A 17,966-nucleotide genomic window follows, 5' to 3' on the forward strand; every position below is an offset into this window, starting at 1 on the left:
TTTATTCATTCCTACTCGTCATGGTCGATGGTAAACATTGTTTGATCGAAAACTATTATGAATACACGGCCCCTGAAAAGGTCCAATCGAGCATGGCTTCAGATCCCCTCTCGATGTCTTATCAGATGTGATGCTATCACCTTCATCTCTCGCCTGGCCAGGTCTTCACGATGTCTTTAGAGTTGCTCTCGGAAACTCGTCACACACTTGAAAAGAACACTCACAGAGCTAAAGAGCACTTCAATGATAAGTTGATAACTAATGGCTCGAGATCTTTCGGCAAAAAGATGTCATAGAGTATTGTACGACGTACCTACTGTACATAGACTCGAGAGTTTGTTGAGGTTGTTAGAAGTTTGCCCACTCATCACTTTTGTCCGCCACAACTCGGAAGCTTCCAACAGAAACAAATGCGATTGCTTAGACATCAAAATCCATCGGTCAACTCTGCAGTGGTTAAAGGCTCATGGTTAAGCCTTGATCTGTGTTTTTTTTTGTGGGCATGGACTGGTTAGGTGGAAGTGCCAAATTGGCGTTGGTAGAGTATCGTGTTTTCCCAATATGGCATGAGCAAACGTGCTGTTCTAAAATTGTTCAATTTGAGCCTCAACAGGGCGACCCTCTCGAACAAAGCATAGAATTGAGATCCTTCCCAAGATCGAACAATGCATTGCCTATCTAGCGGTAGATTTGCATATCTTGGTCATGTCAGCTACGGATCCCTCCATCTATCCCTCCATCCATCCATCCATCCATCTACGAATACAGACACTCACACCCATCCCCTGACCTCTTTGGAGAGGAAGGTGAGGAGCGAGCATTTGCTCACCTGGTTCTATTCTTTGCCTTCATTCCTCTCAATCTTCCTCTCTCGCTCTCCCTTGCTCAATATGTTATATACATAGTACCACTGTGGCTTCCTCCACATCTCCCTCCAGTCATTTTTTTGGTCGTGGTTGTGGACTTACCCGGGGGATGAGGTGGGCCTGCCAGGCCGAATTGCACAGCAAGGTCATGCAGAATTCTCCAACTGAAAGTGACCACATGCATGATTAATTAGATGTTTCAAGGAATTATTTGAGATACAGCATCATATGTTGTCCTATCGACCATCCATTCATTTAGTCTGCTGGATAGTTTTCAATGGATGGACTCGTTTTTGTTGTGAGTAACAATAAGACCTCCCTTCAATTGGGACCTTGAATCTAACAAAGGCATGGTGAATGCAGTATTCGTTAGTTCTGCAATTCTGCAGTCAAATCAACAAGGAATAGCATGAGTTTGAAGGAATTCATTGTTTTTTTACGGACCCACAGTGTGCGAGAAAAAGAATGTTACAGGCCCGGGCGATTTGACTCATTCAACCTGGGTGTCCTGGTCGAGGCCAAAACGCTCCCTGCCAGTCTCTCAGCTCACGAGTGTTCCAAAGGGCCTGGAAGAATTTTTCGTTGGCCTCATTGATGGCTTCTACCTGGTCACCTCACCTCGAGGACGGAGTGAATGTGGCTGGCGAAGTGCAAAGAGTGTGAGGAGCACCTCCGGTGAGAGGCGAACTGACTTTGGACCGAACACGCGGATTCCTGGAGGGGACGGTGCTTGCCTTCAGACAAGAAGGCGGAAGCGAAGTAAAAAAAAAATACACAGAATCAAGAAGGGGAGGAGGAGGAGGAGGAGGAGGAGGAGGAGAGGGACCGAAGGAGAAGAATAGCGAAGCCGAGCAGGAGGAGGACGACGAGGAGGACGAGGAGGACACTCGCCAATAACCAGGACGACGTTGACGACGACGACGACGACGGCTACGACTTCACTTCGACGAGGACGGCGAGGAAAATGTAGAATCTTGACTTCCACAACATTCGCAGAGATTCACAAAAAGAAGTGTTGAAAAATGAAACGAAGGAGGAAAATGGACTTGATCCCGGTGGTTGTGTCTTAAGTGCAGTGTTTGTCTCTATATTAGTCTCTCTTGCACAAGGTAAGACACCCTTTCACATTGGTTCGTCAATCCGTTGTTCCGTTCTTCAAACAGTTGTTGTGCTCTTCGAAGTAGTGGAAGTAGTAGTGGAAGTAGTAGATCAAGGGGATTGTGTTTCTTTGGTTAGGGTATATGTTCCTGGGAGTGTTGGAAACATGAGCCCCATCAAACTGGCAATGAGTTTGCAGAGAGACAGAATGGGAGGCTATCAATAATTCAAATCCGAATCCAGAGGCACACTCTTAACAACGAATCAATCTAATGAAACAGTAATCATTGTGTCTGAATAATAGATGATGGTATCTTGGCCAAACAAGCTGCGCAATCCGTATGGTTCCTTCATGTTTCTGGCTCTTTGGTGGAAATCCGGATACGGACAGGAATGCTGCTGTGCTCCAAAGTCTTTTTTAAGAAAATGTTTACACCCAAATACGACAATGACTCCTCTGTTTAATGTGAGTTTAAATTTAGGCTACACTATCGCTGAGGTGGTGGAATTCCCGATGTTTATTCTCAACCTTTTTCCCAACAAAACAATGATCACCCGAAGTAGATCCATGCGCGTCCGCAGTTAGACAGGAAGGGTAATCCACAAGACACCCCCCGATAATCACGTGCTTATCCGTCTTAAATACGAACATCCATACGCACTTGAAAGTCTTCTGAAGGCCATTTCTTGCCTCCGAGCACTTTTCAGAGGTTATCACAAGTTCATTCGTGGACCAATCTTGGCACACCCGATGTCCTTGGCCGTACGATTAGATACTCGTAGATCTGAGTGCAAACGCAACTTTAAGAAGATCACCAGCTTAAGTCCTCCCGCCGCCATTTTAAAGGTCCCGAATGATAATCCTTTTCAAGTTTAAAAGTGGGTTCTCACAGCCTAGCTAACACACGTGTATGGATGGACTCGGCCGTGTCAAGGCCCAACGGACAGAGACGCCTTAGCTTCCCTAATGAGATTTAAAAAGCAAAGGGATTCTTCCTTTCAGCCAAGCTAGAACTTTGAATTAGGGAGAAGACCCTCAAGGTCCTGCCATTTGTAGGGGCGAGAACGACTCAGTTTCACGAGCGTTGCCACAGACAAAGGTGAAGATTGTCAATCAGGTAAATCGAGTGTTTTGTTCAAACCCAATGGCCTTTTTCCACTATCCTTGAGTGGCCTTCATTCAACCGAAGCCGTGTTTGCCCCTCCATGTTGAACGAGATAACTAATCTAGATTTGAAATTCAATGCACAATTCAATGGCCCGCCCACTTTGTCCAGAGAATTCCAAGCCTTTAACTTTAGCCTTCAAACAAGACTTGCCCCGAATTCGCGCGGGAATTTTGTTTTGGCGGGAAACTTGAATTGGATTTCACGTCCAGGGTGAGAGTGACAAGGGATCAGGAATGCCAACCATTCGACAGGGCAAAGATTTATCTTCCGATCGAACAATGGAGCATATCTTTTCAATCCCAGATAATGTTGCAATAGAGATTCCTCAGCAAACGCTGGCTGATCTCCTGTTTTAAGTGGAATTGTGTTAGTGTCTGTACCAAAGCCTCTTTCCATGCATCCTCAGGGAGAGATGTGGCAAAACGTAACCGTGCCAAAACTCTGATGTTTGTAAAGCTGTTTGGCTATCGTGATTCGTGACACACATTTGTGTACGTACCACCGGGCTCGAAGACAATCCAGGTCTTTTGAAATGGCCCCGAACAAGTTCGTCGATTGAGTCTCTTGGAGTACAACCGACTATCGGGCAGCCATTATTTGGTCGTAACTTGCGTCTTCATCACGATTTTAACCTGCCAACCGTGGCAAGGGTCCATCTTTTTACGATGGTATTCCACTTTTACGATTTGGCCCCTTCAAGACCACTACTTTGTAGCTTCAGTAAAGTTTTATTGTATGAGCTGAGCCGATAGTGCGACCCAAGGATTTAGTCGCCTTTATGAACATAATTGAGTCGTTTCAAACCAAAAGCTCTCGCCTTTGTTCCTTAACACACATTCATCTCCAACCGAATGTACATACTGTGCACGAGAGACAAAATGGAAGAGATCCATCTTATTGAGACAGGCACGGTCACCTCCGAATCTTGTTCCCCTAAATTAGACCAAATGAGACCCAATTCGGGCCTGGTCTGAATAACAATAATGTAGTATGAAAAGTCCCCCTCTTGCACGCACGCAGATTGCATACATTTATTTTGTGTTCAATACATGAAGTAAACACATCTGCAATTAACGGTTCCGAATGTACTGCATGAATAAAATTACACTCTGACATTCAAGTTTGGACCATTCAATTGCCACGCATTTTTTATTGTTATTCAAAAAAAAAGAAGTATCGTGCTAGAGATGGAAGAAGGCAAGAAGTCCAAGATCCCAATGAGGCAGGCAAGTCATTGAGTAGAGGGGAGGTCACAATGGCTATTGCATGAAAAACCAGATTGATACGAAAAATAGGTGGTGGGGCTATTTTCATGGGCCTTAGACTTTCATGTCACACTGTAGATTCTACCATGATAAAAGTTTTTTTTTGTCGAAGCGCGAACCAAGTGTCAAAATATGCCTTGTGTAACAGGATCTGATCCTCCTTCTAGCCCAGTTCAATTAGAAACATTTGTCATCGAAACCTATTCAAGAGACACTACCCTTGTTTGTTTGGTCATTTCGTGACATGCATTGTGATAAGTGGGTCGAAAAAAAGATCCACTGAATTGCACTTGCTCTCAAGCGAATGTCGAACCTCTCTTGAGGATGTCGTACTACTAGAGAGACTTTTCCCCGAACGAACTCGTGATCATCAAGGTCGATAATCTCCGGAGTGATTCTAATTCATCAAAGCATGAGACAAGGTGAAGCGATCAGAGGCACCTTCCTTATTCATCTCCACGAACGAACGAACGAACTAGCAAGCAAGCAAGCAAGCAAGCAAGCAAGCTCCTCTGAGGATCTGGAATCGATCGAATTTTAGCGGCTTCACTTCGGCAGCTCCGCAAGCAGCCCTCATCGTCACCGTTATCTCGGCATTATCGTTATTATTATCATTATGAAGATCATGATTATCATGGCGATGAGGAGAAGCAGGATGTCTGTTCACCGGAGGCCTGATTTATTCTCGAGCAGATGGGAAAAAGTGGCAAAATAGAAAGACGAGCTCCGAGTTGAACTACTACTTATACGACGACGGTGGACTGAATCAGGCTAATGATCCGTAACTCGTTGTTGATGAGACCCTCGAACTCCCAAATACATATCGGTCACTGCACATCCACACATGGATGATGGGGGTATTAGTGACAAGAATCCATTTGCCTGATGAGTGTGAAGGATAACAAGATTGAAATTAGCTCTGAAGTTCCTACATAATGACCGGGCTCGTGACTGACTGAATGAGCGATCCAGAGTGAATGTGTGCGTGTGTGGGAGCTGCTCCACTGTACATAGTGCACAGCAGTACCACCTTGTATGTATGGGTGAATTGGATTGCTTAGGAAATGGCAGATGTCCATTGAGGTTGGGAACAACGTCCTCCTCCTCCTCCTCGTTGTCCTCGTCGGCATCACGTATCCCCGAAGAACCCGTTGATCCACTAAAACACTAAAGAGACTTTTAGCTGAAGAAAAGCTCTCTCTCCCCCTTGTCGTTGTCGTCGTCGTCTTCCTTCTCCTCTCCTTCCTCCTCCGTTCTGCGTCTCTGTCTCTGCAGCTTTTTCGTCTTCAGCTTTAGCCTCAGCTTTAGCCTCAGCTTTAGCCTCAGCTTTAGCCTCAGCTTTAGCCTCAGCCATAGCCTCAAGAGTGGAACACAAATTTGACTGAGAAGGATGAGGATGAACAGCTTGTTTGGATAGAGTAAATTGATGCTGGGAACTCATCAATTGGTCCCTCTGACATGCGTCATGATGGGCAGGTCCCGAAATCGACACAAACACTTGTCTGAAATACATTATTCAAGTCGATCTATGGTGCGGTTGAACATTGATTTCGAGGGCCAAACCATCTGTAATTCGGGTGCTGTATAATGCGTAGCCCAGCTATACCTCGAGATGCGGGTCACAAGCCTGCCACTACTTCCATTCTAACCACTAACCACTAACCTCTACTACTATCTACCTAGACATCCATTACCCCCCCCTCCTCTTCCCTCGTCGAACAAGATTCGTTGGTCGATTTTCTTTCACGGTCCCACTGCCTTATTCATGATTCACCACCATCACTGATCAACCTTGATTCGATTCAAGCTACTGCCACTATTAATACTACTCCTAACTGCTGTGGTCCTGCCGAACCATTGACTATGTTCTGCTTGAGCGACTATCGATCACCGATATTAGACGTCTACGTACGTACCTACGCGGTATATACATATCCTGCATGTAAGATAGGCCTCTAACGAGAAAAGATATCCTCAATCCTAACACGCTTTGGGACCCCATGTTCCCAGTGAGAGCACTAATTTGAAGTCAGACTAAGGACAGACCCAACATACGAAACACTAAGTCAAAATCATACGGCAAGGTTCAATCTTGGCACATCCGAGCTCTTGCTCATGGTGTAATTGCTGAATTAATAAATGCCTTTTAAGTCTCCGAAGAGCAATATGTACTCGCTCGATTTTTGCGACCAGTTATTTTTACTCGGGAATGATTGAGCATGAGCTGTCAGAATTCGTTTGCGTCATGGATTTTCGAACTGGTTGGTTGGCTTGAGGGCCATCCTTGGTTTTTTTGTTGAATTGTTGTTCTCCAAAACGCCTGGCTCAAAACCCTTTGTATCCTGTTTGTTTTTCGTCCACGTAGTAACATGAATTTATATTTAACTCGCCCTTGTCAGAGTCTTTTACCACTCCCATGTTTCCTTACCGAAGTCAAATAAGCCCGCAGTGTCGTCCTTTTGAACCTCCTCCTTGCCTTGATGTTGATGATGTCGCTCGTCGAAAGAATTGCATCGCCAAAAAGCACATGGCGCAGTGTCCCAAATTGACACTTGATTGTCTCATCCAATTTGCTACGGTTTCAAATCTAAAAATAAAACGAAATCGGGAGTTCGTTCGAGAACAATTTGTGAATGCTCCGAGCTAAAGGACGCACAAAGCTTAACATCCGGGAGTGTTTTATTGTGTTTTCCAGCTTCAAAAGCAGACCTTAGTGACTCTTGACAATGGGTTGAATTTGGGATCAGGGAAGGAGAAAGAGGGGAGGTGGAAAAAACAACACTTGAACGAACCAGACCTACCTACTGACGTCAAGCAAAGATGGAGGGGTCTATTATTAACTTTGGCTCTCGTATTTCCAGATCTTGAAGGCCTATTAGAGCCTTCAGACCTTCTCTGCGCGAGGAGAAGATGCTCTGCGTGGAGTCTTCTTGAGGAATCAGTTCATCATTACTCCCTTGAGTGGGATTGAGACGGTGCCCAGGGTGGTTGGGGCGGTGGTGACATGTTATCGGGCCCCATGGGAGCCTCCAGTCTGGTTGTTGACCCAGATGGTGGAGATGCCAAAGATGGTGAGTGCACTGGTATCCTTAGGACCCAGGAATGTTGAACATACCTTGAATGACATGGGCCCACACAGGTCTCAAACAAGATTGAAGCTCCTCATGAATGTTATGCGAACCACTAATCACGAACCAACACCTGTCGTTGATAGGCTAATCTGTTTGGATTGCCACTCGTAGAGATAGATTATCTAGGTGGAATATTGAGGAAAATTATGATTATTTTATCTCTTCGCCAAAAGAAATGATACCACCAAAGACAAAGAAATGAGCGGTATGCAGGGCATAGGGTGCATTTGAAAAGGTGAGTTTTTCGAATGTTTCATTCCGTAGATGAAGTGCAGAGTAATTGGTTTTATGAAGCAGAAGCATTTGTGCGTACATATACACTGTACATTAGATTTGAGACCAAATCAAACAAGCTTCGTTCTTCAATGCGGAAGGATAGACCCTCAAATAAAATGTATTTTCCTCCAAGTTAATGAGAGTGGAATTCTTGTTATACGCATTCGGCGGATCGCTACAGCAATCGGTATTGTCAAACAAGCTCTCTCTCTTTGTTTTGTTTCACTTTTCAGTAACAAGTGTTTTTCAAGGAGCTGAACAAATGCAGAACAAGGCTTTGATTGACATGTAAAACAAGAATGAATGATAAAAGGATAAGAAACAACTGTCACAAGTCTAAGATTAAATGTGGCTAACAATGGAGTTAGTTTATCTTGCGGCGTTATTTTCAGCCTGCGAGGGTCAAACCAAGAAAAGTCTGCCAAAAAACATTTTTCCTCATAGGCTTCCTACACAAGATATGATTTGCGTTCTGCACTTCAGAGGGTGCTTTATAAGCCAGTCTCCGCCAAATATAGAGCCGATGGGGCCTATTCCTCTACATTGAAATTTAATGTGTTTGGGGTGTTTTTGGCTAATTTTGCTAAAATCTCATGTATAATTAGTGACCCAGGTCACATATTGTTCACAAGAGAAATTGCGTGCATGGCATATTATAGCCATATATAGTCTTTGATAGCCTTGGTTTAGTCTGAGAAAACCGAATTGCCCTCAGAACCATGGGCTATATTTTGGCCCATGTCCCTCCTCAGGCTTGTAGATTCTGGAGGCTAAATATGAAATGATATCTTGAGAAAAATGACTCACATCCATTTGGAGGCCAGTCATCAGCTAGAAATTTGCTTCCTGAGAAAGTAATAGGTTTAGTAAGTCTACAATTCCATAATTAAAAAAGGAAGTAAAAGTGAAGGAAAAATACACCAAAAATAACAATCCCCAAGAGCCCTTTTGACAATTTTGTCTTCAATCTAGCATTGAGAGGTATTGACTGCCCCTGTTTGGCTTTCAATCACTACAATTTTATACTCCCAAACTCAATTTAAACATTGCAACTTACTTTAGGGTGGGACATGGTTGAAGCTCATTTGGTTAGCTTGTCACCAAATAATGTTTGATGTGACATGGTCCCAGCATTTTCTTTTGACTCCTTTAAGTAGCAGCTGTCTGATAATTTCGACACAAATTTTGAGAGGTCACTGATGTACTTTTCAACGCAGTAGATGTACTAAAAAACTTTTTTAAGGTTCCAAAATGTCTTTTGTAAAAATAGAAAATTCTAATACTACTAAGCCTCAAAAGTACAGGTGACCTCTCAATGTTGATGGTGACGTCATCTTCCTTTCATTCTTCAATGTCCCAATAGCTTGATATTTTGATGAAATTTCTAATAAACTCAAAACTTTCTTCATTCCTTTAACAAAAGCATTATTTCTATCTTCTAAAAATCAGTTTCAGACATGTGTTCAAAATATGTGATCTATTAAAAAATGTTTGTAGGGATTTCACCTCTGGCATTGTCAGTAAAGAAATTGTCCAAAAATGGAGCATATTTCTTGGACTAAAATTCTTCTTGTCATTCCTCATAGATGCAATTCCTATCGGTTTCACTTGAAGTATTCATGGCAATCTTTTCAGTCCTTTCTTTGAAAGCTGTACTTTATTGTAAGAATCGGCTATTTCACTTGGAGTGACTCTCGCGTTCAAATATATCTTCACCACAACTGCGTTGTTTAAAAAAGCAGTTGCGATCGTAGTAGAATTTGTCCTCGAAATTTTGACCTCCATTGCAGGTAATTGATTTATGTCATTTTTTAAACTAAATTATATTGCCTAAGTTGGGCTTGTGTTGGATATTCAATGAATAGACATATCATGCATGAACTTGACAGGAAGTTATGGACGAGTACCTTTTTTTGCACCTAATGCGTGACGAACTTTGATTATTTATTTCTTGTTGCTATTATTTTTTCACTGGGAATGAGATCTTTTGAAGAGTACAAACCTGTTTACCGCTTTTATACTTATACCCATGACCAGTTTTGGACATATCACTGCACAGAGGAACCCTAGCGAGTAAGAAGTCGTCCATGTAGGCATATGTGAAGAGCATTTCCTTGGACTTAAAATATTTATTGGTATTCTTCTGACTAAAACGTGTACTTTACGAACTTATTGGTGTACGGTCCCTTGCCTTTTTCGAGCTGACCATGATCGTAAGGATGTTTAGTGGTGTACAATGAAGCAAGGATATCCGTGGTCTACGTGTAAAATAAAGACCCAGAAAATAACCCAGCACGATCAAAACTTATGCGATGTCACTTATGCTTGTAATTCTAAATTACTTTCGAATGCCTAGGATTAGGAACTTTTGAAAGTTGAAAACATAAAAAAACCTTAACAATTAGGAATAGCATTAGCTGCACTGCGTACCAAGAGCGTCTGGGACTACTAGTCCGAATTCTGGGCGTCTTGTGTGCCTCAATTGATTTGTAAAATAAGATCAATTGTTCTTTTCATTCTCCCCCCCTCCTCTCATTGCGGACAAACAAACGTAGAAACACCTGATTATTCTCTAAGATGCATGATTTTGATAACAAGAAATTATTCGCTGAACAACTTATGACTGACTCATTCTAACACCATAAATGCACCACCAACTCTTCTGAAAGACCCTTCAAATCCCAAAAAGGGCAAAATTACCAAAACATTTGACATCCAAATTTAGGAATAAATACATAGCTACGTGTATATATTACATGCTTTTAGCTTACAAGCAACTTTTTTATCATCTTCCATTAAATTGTGCTAAAAAGTTAAATGTAAGGTTAGCAAAAGTGACATGTTTGAAGTTAGTCAGCAAAACTTGTGAAACTGCTTTTCCTTGTACGATATAATGAAAAGATGATTGCCAAAGTGTTGACGCGTTTTCAACCATACTGCGTACAATCTCCTGTAAAATGATTATTTACATGTCATAATTGCTTGGAATTTTACCCATAGAGAATTTGAAACGTCTTCCAGAAAAGTTGATGTCGCAATTCTTGAGTAATAAATACTTCATTTGATAATCCCTTGATAAAGTCTGGTATCTTAGAGCGCATTTTCCCGTTTCGACATTTGTTTGTCCGCACCTAGACAAAGCAGAGGGCGCTACCTCCGGTCAATGAAAAGGACTATTGAGGCGCATGAAATTAATTAATCACGTAATTTTCTAAAACCCATCAATTGTAAAACGTATTTCTTTTCTCTTTTAGCCGATGAAGCTAATCACTTGACCTCGAAAGTTCCAATTGAAGAGGAACGGAAATCCTCGCCGGTTCCAGATGAGGACCAAGAGGATGAAGAGGAATCCGATGATTCTCGTCATGGCGGCGGGCATCGCAAATCCGATGCTGGAACGAGTCATCCCGGCTTCTCAGCGGATTGGTCGGCCGATGCCTCTCCCCGAGCTCACATTTTTGTCCCTGTCACTGGATCAGGTAAATTATGAGTTTCATCTGTTATATGATGACCCCCTTTTATTTGAAGCTGGAGCGAACGCCCTGAACTGTGAGGCGTTGATAAGCTTGAATGAGAGTTTGTTTAATCCTTCATGGAACTGGGAATGTATGAGTGCGATATGCAAATGCATGAGCAGGGAATGATAAGCAAACTCGTTTGAAGTTTAGACCTGAATTGAACTATAACTTGCTTCAAATCCTTATATGCTGGTCTCTTTTGCCGGACATGGACGTATTTACAATTCTCATATCTAGCATACTTAAACCGCAAGTGGGGCAAATTCAAAGATGAGTGACAATTGGAAAAACATGCATTTCATTGATATTTTCAACTCTCTTTAAGAAGTTGAAATGGTTTTGATTTTTTGAAAAAGGGAATTAGTCTCGCCACGTTTTTTCTCCATCTTTCCCTTGTTTAACTAGAAAGAGGCACTCCTGAATAACAAATAGTCTTTTTTGCTAGACCCTTGATGGTCGTTTTCGTGGTTGCCGTCGGTAAATCAATTGAAAGATCTTTTCCTTGATGACTATCATTGCATTAGTTCACATGTAGTAGAGTTTGATGAGAGCACCAGCAGAAAACTGTTCTCAGATCATAGTTACGCACACAAGGAGAATTAGCCCTCGAGCCAATATTTGCTTTTTCCTGGGACTAATAAACTCGATCAACCTGACCATCCGAGAAGCATAAGGTACGAATCGAATATCTGTCCTGTGCTCAGGGCATGCCCACAGAGGTTTCATTCCTCAGTCGTTAGAGACGCCAGACAACATAAAACATTTGTGTGGAAATCACACTGATGATACCGTGATACCGAGTCCTTGCATGAAAAGACCGATAATGTTTCATGATTGAATGGCTAATGACTCTTGATTGGTCGCTATTGCTAAACCAAATCTGGTTTTTTTTTCTTCAGGCCGATGGAAATGTGTGGCCTGTCGGATGGTGATTCCAGCCGGGGAAACCAACAATCTCAAGGAGGACGAGCTCTGTCGAGAAACATTTCGGGAAGGGATCCGCAAATACCGAGAAAATAAATCCGTCGATCATCATTGGGTGAAGCGAACCAACTTAAAAGGCAAATGTAAAGGATGTGGCAAGTCGTTCCAAGGGAAATTGGCATTTGGTTCCTCGAAAGAGGTGGTGGGCGAGTCATGCTCGTGGTGCAAGTACTCCTATCATATGAAAGACCAATGTCAGAAAGACAAGAGCCAAGATGATTTCTGTTGCCTCGGAGTGCATAAATCCGTCATCGTGCCTTCAACGTGGATTCTCAAGGTCCCACGAAAAGGTTAGGGACAGTATACTCCTAATCTCAGATCTGAACAGATGAGACAACCGTTTGTAAAATGTTGATTATTTACCGAAAAGAATCGCTCTGAAAGAGAGTTGTTGAACAAAGGATGTGTGCCTAATTGGATTCAAGTACGTAGGGGGGTCTGAGGCTTGTGGAAATCTAAAAATAACCAGACTGTATGTTGGTGGCTTCGGCAACATCCTTTTTTTCCTTCAACCATGAATTCTTATCAAATCCATGTGCAAGGTGGTGGTGTAAGTTATCAAGACCCTAAATCTTCATTGTAGGGAGCTTCAAGTCGAGTTTGAAGAATAGTCCGAGCAAGAATCGACGTCGAAAAGCCGAGGCATCCTCACCCACAGCCGAGGAAGGCTTAAGACCCTTTTGTATAAAGCCAATTCCGGATCACAAGATCAGTCCCCTGTTGGTATTTCTCAACCCCAAATCAGGCGGAAACCAGGGTGCCAAATTGATGCAAAAGTTCCAATGGCTTCTCAATCCTCGACAGGTCCGTCGTCCAGAACCAAAATCAAGGTCAATTCGTTTTGTAATGCCATCATTTACAATAGATGAATGCTCTCATTTCAGGTTTTTGATCTCACCCAAGGTGGCCCCCAACCGGCCATTGACATGTTCCGGAAAGTGCCCAATATAAAGCTATTAGCTTGCGGTGGCGATGGAACCGTAGGTTGGCTCTTGTCTGTTCTCGACAAGTATCAGATCGACCCTCTTCCAGCTGTCGGTGTTTTGCCGTTAGGCACAGGCAATGATCTCAGTCGGTCTTTGGGTAAGATTAACTTACATTTTGCCAAGAACAGTTCAATTTCAATGGCAACTGACAATCTCTTCCGTTTTTCTGGGAAGGTTGGGGAGGTGGGTATATCGATGAACCTATCTCCAAGATCATCTCTGGCCTTCAAATGGCCGAAGAGGAGATGATGGACCGTTGGCAGCTGAAAGTTACCAGAAATGAATACCAATCTTCAGACACTCGGGGCAAAGACGCCTTGCCTTTGAACGTCGTCAATAACTACTTCTCCATGGGAGTCGATGCTCACATTGCCTTGGAATTCCACGAAGCTCGCGAGGCTAATCCTCAGAAGTTCAGCTCGAGAATTCGGAACAAGATCTACTACGGCCAAGCGGGAGGAAAGGTATATTGGGAAACAAATGTTCGTAAGTATTGTAGGGCCCTCAATGATATTTTTGCTTTTATAGGACCTTCTTTTGAGGAAGTGGAAGGATCTGTCGAACGATATCGAAGTGATCTGTGACGGTGAAGATTTCACTCCCAAGCTTCGCGAGTTGCGAGTCCATTCGGTTCTGTTCGCTAATATTCCCTCGTTTGGATCGGGAACCCACCCATGGGATCCTGCCAAAGGCACGCAGCAGATCAACGACGGCAGGATTGAGGTGATTGGACTTACCACCTATCAGCTTCCAATGCTCCAAGGTGGACTTCACGGTTCCTGCATCACTCAGTGTAGATCTGCCGTCATACGAACCACGAAAACCATCTCCATGCAAGTGGATGGGGAGGCTAGCCGCCTTAATCCTGCTACTATTGAGCTCTCCTTCCTCAATCAGGTAAGAAACGGATCCTCCTCGAGCTTTCTAGATGCTACCCACCTCTTGCTCAATGGAATGGAAACCTGAAGATGCGTAGTTTGTTGCACTTGACAAATAAAAACATATCACTCGATTAAATGCTGACTTTGTTGGTTCCTTTAGGTCAAGATGCTAACCAGACGCAAAGGTCAGGGTAAATCGAGAATCACCTATGCCGATCCTGACGTTGCTCTAGAGATCACTGTTAGTCGAATACTCATGCGAGATTACGCTGCCTATCATCAAGATAAGGATAAGCTGAAAGATATGTCTAAACCAGTGGGAAAGATCAAGACCAATTCCAAGGCAGATCTGAGTGAAGTTCGGGATCTGATCAAGAAAGTTCTGGAGAACAATCCCGGCCCCAATCAACAATCCTTTGTTCAGGACTGGTGTTTCATCGATGCCGTAACTGCTATTCGATTCTTTCGGATTGATCGAGCCCAAGAAGGATTCCACTATCTAATTGATATCTGTGATGACTCCGTGGTCTATCTGGTCTTGAACGATGACGAGGACTCGCAACTGACAGCTGAGGAACCTCTAGTGATTGATTCGCCCATTGTCGCGGAAGCTCCCCCAAAACCAGTGCTTGAAGAGCAAGAGAACGAGATTGTGTCCAATCACTCAGAGTCCGAGAAACGGGACGTATTCCTCGAGGTCAATTCCAATCTGCCATGTCCACGCAATGGTCAAGAACCGCCGAGAAACACGCTGAGTCCCAAAACTCAAATGCCTAAATCGGCTTCACCTGAACCGAGTCCAACGATTCAGCAAGTCCTTGAAAAGACAACTGAAGGAATCCTAAAGGCTGCCAGACTAGGAGATCTAAAGATGCTACGCGAACTCCATCAAGAAGGATACTCACTACTCTCCATCGACGAAACTGGGAAAACCGCCCTCCATTATGGCGCCCGATTCGGAAACAAAGAAGTTGTGAAGTATCTGATTGCTCAGGCCCCACCTTCTATTTTGGATCTGGTGGATAACGAAAAAGGTCAGACGGCGCTCCACAAGGCAGCCAGCTACAAGCGGCGCACTATCTCGTGTATGCTGGTGGCAGCCGGGGCTAGTCTGCTCATCAAAGACAACGCCGAGCTGACACCACGACAACTGGCCGCATTGGCAGAAGACAATGAGTTGGCCTCCTATTTGGAGAGTCAAGAAGAATTCCAAAGAGAAAAGGCGGAAGGTCTGGTTGATGGCAACTCTGGAGACTTTGAGACTCCTGTATGAAGGTTGTGTTGTGCTAATCGCTCCAGCCAACCTCAAAAAGTGCTTCTTCAAACTCATCCAATGAGATGAATCCCATCTGAACATGACGAGGTTACCTTTGAAAGAATCCTTACCCCGTGATTTAACCGTGCTAAAAGATTTTGGTAGAACAGACAGACATACGGACTTTAGTAAGTAGATGCGCTTGACCGACCTCACTCTCACAACACCGATGCCTTCCTAGACCCCTTCAACTGTACTGTGATCGATTCAATGGATAACGACTACGATGACGATATGTAATACCTCTTCAATTATTTCAATTTTGATTCCTACTCCTCTTTATCATGATCATGATCACTAACATCACCAGCATCACACCACAACATCCAACCCCACAACACCAGCACACACCCATATTTGCTACTTGTGAATATATTCACAACAATACTCACCTCCTGTGACATCATTATCCTCAAGACCTTAATTTTCACGAACTTTTCCTACTGCTACTATGACGACTATTGTTGTGCTACCACATACAGCCACTCAATTTCGAGAGTGATCCTCTGCGAGGCCCAATTTGTAATCAATATTCACCCACCCCAAACAAGTATTGTGATGATTTCTTACTCGAACCAACTATCTGTCTAGATATCTAAATATCTGTCCCTTGCTTCCGATCCACCTTTTTTGATAACTTGTTCCACATACTCCACATCCAATCATTATCATCGGACTCGCGATTTGAACCGGAAATCCCGAGTCCGGTGTGTACACAGTAGGTGCGTTATAGAAGCACTATTAAACATATTGATTGTATATTCTTGGATGTACTTGTAATGATCCTCGTTTCCCATCCTCTTTATTGCACATGACATTCGAATGTTTCGAATATGCAAAGTATTTCCCTAGTAGGAAAACCAATATAGCCCCAATCCCCAAATTCAGAGCCTTCAGAACTTGTTAATCACCATCCCAGTCTTCTGTTCTTCCTATTTCTTATGCCCTGTCGTTATGATGTCTGCATTTCCCCCATTTTAAAGCTAGTCCGAAGCACGGCTATGTGATCAATTCCATCTTTTCCATACTTGACACACTTAACATCCTTCTCTGCCTTAAACGTCGATAGACGACCAAAAATAGAAGAAATACCAATAAGTCGTTCTGTTCCGGCAGCGTTCACAGACTTGAAGGCCAGAAAGAGTTTACACTATCCCTCAACTTGCGAATGTATAACCATATTCTTCTGGCATAATTGAGTACACTCAAAGGACTATGATTCTCCACTTATTCGTAAACAGAAAATGTCAATTGGTTAATACCAATGTCATAATTGTCTAATAAAACAAATATCCCTCAGGTATTAATCTTAAGTCTACTCAAGAGCTTCTCTGATGGCACCCTACCACTCCATTAGTTTTTATTTTCTGATGAGATGCTTGCAAGTTCTTGCAAGCTTGTTTTCTCGTACTTGATGCATTGCATCTTGGATAAGGTACGATCCTGTAGAAATCTGAGCCCATTTTTTAGAGCACGATCGCACATCAGTTTTGGGTAGAGGGGGTCGTCCCGATCTCGGAGTCAGTCTTCCTTGAGGGCAGCCCACAATCATTTTGGTTCGTGTACCCTTCTCCTAAACTGGAATCAAACAAGTTTAATGCTCTAAAACCAAAATAATCGGAAGATTTCTACAAAGAGCGGGAAACTTGTAGCTCGATCCCGCGAAAAAAAATGTTTTCTAAACGCCAAACTTGTTCCAAGAACAAGGCCGAACGTCGATCTCAATGAGAATCAAACGAGCCAGCTCTCTCTGTGGACCAACTTCAGAAGCTGTACTTCCATGCAATTTTAGAAGTTGCATTTTACTTTGTTGTAATTGCAAGACACACAATCGTCATTTTCGAATTAGTTGGGGTACAATAAATGAGAGGCTGCTTTTTGGGACCTTTTTTGGTTACAAAACTGAGTCACGTTCCACTTAGTGATGTTCAAACTGGGACCATCTCATCTTTATTAACACAACTTTCCCCTTAAATCCCTTCCTCTCCCTCTTTTTTTGACGCACGTTAACGTTTTATGAGGCAAATTGTTAAAAACCAGCAAAAAGTTTATTCCGTCCTAAGATCGTGATCGGGAATGGCCCGCCTTTTTTTGAAAAACGCTCGTTAGGTTTCATTCTTACTCACATGTGAGACTTTCTTAACTTTGAGATTCATGTTATAGCATTGACGCTTAATTGAAAATAGCATGAACGGTAAAACTGTTATACAAGTACAATTTTCATCATCTTGTTTTCGAATTTGCGCTTTTCAAGACCAAGGAAATTCAATTCTTCACAACCGTTACATCCATTTAGGAGGAAAACGACATTTTGACAGAGATCAATTGACGTTGTTTGTTCAGGAAAATATTGTTCCGTGGGTAAGATTGCTCAAGAAAATAGTAAATATTCCGAGGGTGAGCGATGTCAAAGTGTGTAAAAAAGACAACGGAAATGATGACATCCAGTTTCAAGGCATAATTTTCAGATGCTGCAC

At 42.9% G+C, this 17,966-nt stretch overlaps 1 protein-coding gene and 1 long non-coding RNA gene across 2 annotated transcripts; one reads left to right on the forward strand and one right to left on the reverse strand.

The window, feature by feature from the left end:
* Positions 1-4: 4 nt before the first annotated feature.
* On the reverse strand, positions 5-1,700 carry LOC131893612 (uncharacterized). The gene is made up of 3 exons (XR_009374723.1): positions 830-1,700; positions 314-447; positions 5-206 (listed from the first exon to the last, which is right to left on the reverse strand). It is a non-coding gene; the product is annotated as an uncharacterized LOC131893612 (long non-coding RNA).
* A 106-nt stretch (positions 1,701-1,806) lies between these two features.
* On the forward strand, positions 1,807-16,788 carry LOC131893604 (eye-specific diacylglycerol kinase-like). Its single transcript, XM_059243697.1, has 9 exons — positions 1,807-1,975; positions 7,260-7,469; positions 11,060-11,284; positions 12,223-12,597; positions 12,891-13,111; positions 13,192-13,390; positions 13,468-13,757; positions 13,822-14,190; positions 14,335-16,788. Exons 2-9 carry the CDS (start codon positions 7,403-7,405, stop codon positions 15,445-15,447), a joined length of 2,859 nt encoding a protein of 952 aa, XP_059099680.1. The 5' UTR covers positions 1,807-1,975; positions 7,260-7,402; the 3' UTR covers positions 15,448-16,788.
* Positions 16,789-17,966: the final 1,178 nt, after the last annotated feature.

Source organism: Tigriopus californicus, chromosome 2 (assembly GCF_007210705.1).
Source record: "Tigriopus californicus strain San Diego chromosome 2, Tcal_SD_v2.1, whole genome shotgun sequence".
Classification (NCBI taxonomy): Eukaryota; Metazoa; Arthropoda; class Copepoda; order Harpacticoida; family Harpacticidae; genus Tigriopus; species Tigriopus californicus.